Raw genomic sequence first — 5,390 nt, forward strand, 5'->3', positions numbered from 1 at the left:
CCCATCCATATTCTTCTTAATCTACGAACAATTAACAAAGTCAAAGTAAAGTGATATAATCTATAATAAATCGATGTATAAAATGACTTTAATTTGCATCACATTATCTACTTTTTAGCTCAACAATACTAATTATAATTTTAGCTCTTTTTCTTCGTGACCTTCAACGTATAACAATAAATAAACTTAGCATATTTGGTACTAATGGGTTAAATTATTATACAAATTGGTCTTGACATCAAAATATCCTTAACGTAAGAAGTGAAGGAGATAATTTTTCCCATACTTATTAAGCACGTCTCGAATAAAAAAAAAATTGTGATTTTACACCAGTAGAGTAATTTTGTAGAGTAATTGTAATTACTCTACTACTATAAAATTACGATATATTTTTTTACATTTTGCAATTAAACGTCATTCTTAAGGCCACTCGGGGCGGGTACGTGATGAAGAAGTTTAACGCGTTGAAAACGATTTGCACACCGCCGCCGGTCATCCAATCACGCGTTACATTTGTAACGCGTTAACTCCACCACGCGTTGAAGTTTGTGAATTTTTGACCGTTTGTATATTTTTGACCGTTTTTTTTACCGTTTCTAATTTTTTAAACGTTGGTTATTGTTTTTTTTATATAAAATCCCACATATTTCAATACACAAACTCATACAACTCTCAACAATTCTCACACTCTCAACAATTCTCACAAAAAATTCAAAAAACTCTCAACGATTTTCACACTCATTTTTACAAGAAATATGGAAGGTTCAAGCAAGAGAGGTGGTGGATCGAAAAAAAGAGGTGGCGGTTCGGGTACGAAGAAAATAAGGCCCAAGGTTCGAGCGAATCTTGGTGAGCCCTGTCACACCCCAACCAATGGCGGAAACATCGGGATGAGACGAAGTGTGAAGATTGCAAGAGACTTCATAACGCTATTTGTGACAATATTTAATAAATCGGTTTCATTTCATAAGTAAATTGTCAACAATACAAGAAATACAAATAACAACAAGTTCAAAGGAAATACATAACAACATAATCAAAATTGATACAACATACTAAACCTAAACGTCTATATGTGTATCTAGGCATCAACGCTACTTCTTTTCATAGCATCATCATCCTCAACCTGTAACATGTTTAAAATAAAGTTCAATGCAAAAGCAAAGGCGAGTATACAAGTTTGGTACATACATAGCATAAGATAAAAGTGTGAACAATTCCTCATAGCAAGCATGCGATTCAAGATAAACATTAAATATGGCATGTGTCTAACAAATCAAACCAAGAAAACGCAACTTGCTCATGACATAACCAAAGTTTCAGTAGAGGCGGGTCGTTAATCCTATAGCGCTACATATGTCAAGGTTTGGCTCGTACGAAGTTAATGATAAGTTCAACACATAAGAATCACCCAAATTTAAAGTATCAAGCCATCACATATACAAGCATGTTATAGGAATGTTCATGTGTTTAGACAAAAGTTCATGTGTAAGTTTCAATAGGTAAACATGTTACACCCCAAAAGTGGTAAAAGTAAAAAGGGGAAAAGTACGAGTATACTCACAAAGTTTGCATATGTTTTCCGATTATCCAATTGTTGACGAGTAGAGATTTAGAGTCCGAATGTATAAGGGTTAAAGTTCAAGTATGCTTAGAGTCGAGATTCGGAATAAAACAACATGAAAGTATTATATCAACATAATCATCTTCACACATGACACTTGTATGACACTTGGTAACCACGAGGGTTATAATAATGTTTTCATGAGTTGAACACTCATAAGAATCATAACAAGGTTTAGGTCCTAGATGATGTCCTACTACTTTGACAAATGAACATAAATTCAACATCAAAGGTTCGAATGTACATAAGTATTATTTAGGTTATGAAGTATATATTAATAAGTCCTTACTACAAGTATTTCAAGCATGAGGTAGAAGATTTAATCTTCATTTAGGTACCTCAAATGTGTCATAGAAGTCATGTAGGAGGTAGGAAGACCAAGCTCCCATTTAGGCACCTCTTATGTGTTCACCACTACACTTGATGTAAAAAACAAACAAGGAGGGTCTTGAACAATATTAAGACAATAATAAGAACAACTATACTATGAGAAATCATCAAATCATGTGAGGATTCTATGTTGGATAACCCAAGTTGATCCATAATCACTCCTTCATCAAGCTTGAAGCTTGAACATGACTTGTGGGTCAAAACCCTAAACAAAACAGAAAGTATTTGAGGATTATCCTCTGATTTTGTATGTCTCAACCTTGTTTTTAAGCCTAACTAACCATAGGAGTGGTTATAAGCATAAGGACATAGGTTTGAGTGAGTTAAACTCATGTCTAACCAAAGATTAATGAAAATAAACTTAAACAGTAGACTTTGAAGCCTTTTTGCCGGAGTTCCAGGGACTTGTTTGCTGTGAAACACCCCTAGAATCAAGGCCAAGGTCAAGCCAAGCGTTCTGGAAAAAGAATGGACCAAAACGGATAAGAAATGAAGAAGTTATGCCCATTTTCGTAAAGCTTGATGAATCTGCTCGAACCTGAACTTTCAGCAACGATTTTGAGTGATTGAGAGAGATTTGAGAGTGTTTCTAAAGTGCAAAAGACTTGGGAGGCCTTGGGTATTTATAATGAAGTGATTAGGGTTGGTTTTGGGTGAGTAATTAATGCTTAAACAAGTTTAAAACTCAAAAAAACATCAAAAACCCGCTCAAATAGCGAGCTGAAAGGTTTATTTGCGCTGATCAGGCCATTTTAAGGAGTGCTTAAATGAAATTAGGGTCGAGTTTTGTTCAATGTGATGACCCAGCTCAGTTGGTTGTGCGTGCAGTTGCTGAAACTGGTGACCCGGGTTCGAGTCCCGTGGTCAGCAGTTTTTGTTTATTTATTTTTCTTTTCCTTTCTTTTATACCTTATACTTTCAGCAATTACCCAAACAGTCCCTGTAAGTTTAAAGTTTCAGAAGATAACTTTAACACCCCTTGACTTTAATTAAAACTCAAGTTATGTTATTTTTAAAGGAACTAACTTCTTAGTTTAAACTAACTAGGTTAGTTTGTATATACTAACTTTAAAAATTAATGAGACTAACTAGATTATTAATAAAATAAACTTTTTTTTTTATAATAATTTTAATAAATTTAATTAATTTAAATAAATTAGAATCGATAAACAACGAATTTAAATTAGGATAAAAACCTTAGAATGATTATTTATTTCACGAAGCTTCCGAAGCTCATTATTTTAAGAGTTTTAACTAGTTTAACGAGTATCAAGTGTCGATAAATAAAGAATCCTTGAATAATATATCGTTCAAACGAGAATTTCATTGTGATTCAGGTCTCGGATTCTACAAGGTTACATCGAAGCAACGATTAGAAGAACGCAAATTTTCCAAGAATAGGATTATAAACAAAGGTTTCCAAATATAGAAGGTACGAAATAGCAGGGCGTCACAAGCCCGCACGCTTTAGGTTGCAAGACGAACCCGACCAAGTCCCACCCTTTCAAACCCAACAATATCCACCCTTTCAAACCCAACAATATCCACCCTTTCAATCGCAAACGTACCATAACCAACCGTTCGTTCCACCGTTTCAACCTCACCAATTTCAATCGCAAACGTATCAAACCCAACCCCACACACTCGACCCACTACTAGAAGACAACACCCTCATTCATCATTTTGCAAAAGCGTGGAATGGACCACGTGAACCACAACAAAGTCTTGACGAGGACGAGGAAGAGGAAGAGGAAGAAGAAGCGGAGGAAGAGGAAGAAGAACAAAATGTTGAGGTTCAAGAAATCGCTCCAATCGGCCGACAACCTTGGACGAGCGAGGAGGAGGTCTCGTTGACGAAGGCGTATTTGCACATCTCGGTGAGTAAGAAACACGGGAACGAGCAACGAAAGGATGCGTTTTGGAGACGGGTTATTAATCATTTTATGAAACTTCCCGGTGCAAGGATACGAAACATGGACCAAATGACGTCGAAGTGGACGGATTTGAACGGGAAAATTAGCAAGTTCAACGCTTGTTTCATTCAAAAGGTATGTTTTTTATTAAAAAAAACAGTTTTAAAAATAAAACAGTTTATAAAAAAACTGTTTATATAAAAAAACTGTTTAAAAAAAACTGTTTAAAAAAAAAACAGTTTAAAAATAAAACAGTTTATAAAAAAAAAACTGTTTATTAAAAAAAACAGTTTATAAAAAATAACTGTTTATATAAAAAAACTGTTTAAAAAAATAACTGTTTTAAAAAAAAACAGTTTAAAAATAAAACAGTTTATAAAAAAACAGTTTATAAAAAAACATGTTTATATAAAAAAACAGTTTTATATAAAAAAACAGTTTTTAAAAATAAAACAGTTTATATAAAAAACAGTTTTAAAAAAAAACAGTTTATATAAAAAACAGTTTATTATAAAAAACAGTTTTATATAAAAAAACAGTTTATAAAAAAAACAGTTTTATAACATTTTATTTTTTTTGTAGAGCCGAAACCCACAAAGTGGAGCGAGCGAGGCGACGATCATGCAACAAGCCACCGCAGAGTATTGCACAACGTACCATAAGAGAACTTTTCCACACGTGGCGGCATGGGAAGTTGCGAGACATCACCCGAAGTGGGTCCCCGTTGAGTTGGTTGACACGCGTGGTCCTACGGCTCCAAAAAAACGAGGCGGTTCGAAAAGATCAAAGACATCCGAGTCGGGGAACTACACGACTTCCGCGTCGGATAACTTGCCCCAAATGAACTTAAACGACGACCCTCTTGACGAACCCGATCAACCCCTTAACGAGCCCGTTGAGGAAGATACACCCACAAGGCCACGACGCAGACGAGGTGGTGAATCGTCAAGCAAAGGGAAGGAGGCGGTGGCGGAGTCGATCTTTAGAATCGAAGAGGAGAAAATGACCCAATTCAAGAAGGCCGAACAAAGAAAAGAAACAATGATGTCCCTAAAAGTTGAACGGGAGCAGGCGTACAAGGAACACTTGAAAACGATTGAAAGACAAAATGATTTAAAAATCTTGTGTGAAAACCACGCCCATCTCGACGAACCGTTCAAGTCAGTTGTCATTGAACAAAAGCGCGCGATTTGCGCAAAGTGGGGTTGGGAGATGCCACCGGTTTAGTTGTTTTTTTTTATTTGGTTATGTAATTTATTTTTAAAGTTTAATGGAATTTATAATTTAGTGTTTTATTTTTAATTTCTAATTTTAAAATGAAAATTAAAAAAATTGGGAGTGATAGAATTCCATCACTAGTGATTCCACCCCTCCTACATTTCTATCACTAGTGATAGAAATTTGGTTGATGACATGTCATGATTTGATTGGAGAGTGGGAGTGATAGAATCCATCACTAGTGA

The 5,390-nt window shown here is 35.1% G+C and overlaps 1 protein-coding gene across 1 annotated transcript; it reads left to right on the forward strand.

Moving 5' to 3' along the window:
• Positions 1 to 3,902: 3,902 nt before the first annotated feature.
• On the forward strand, positions 3,903 to 5,154 carry LOC110876903. The gene is made up of 2 exons (XM_022125059.2): positions 3,903 to 4,062; positions 4,510 to 5,154. The coding sequence occupies exons 1-2, from the start codon at positions 3,958 to 3,960 to the stop codon at positions 5,152 to 5,154; spliced, it is 750 nt and encodes a 249-aa protein (XP_021980751.1). The 5' UTR covers positions 3,903 to 3,957.
• Positions 5,155 to 5,390: the final 236 nt, after the last annotated feature.

This window comes from Helianthus annuus, chromosome 9 (assembly GCF_002127325.2).
Source record: "Helianthus annuus cultivar XRQ/B chromosome 9, HanXRQr2.0-SUNRISE, whole genome shotgun sequence".
NCBI lineage: Eukaryota > Viridiplantae > Streptophyta > Magnoliopsida > Asterales > Asteraceae > Helianthus > Helianthus annuus.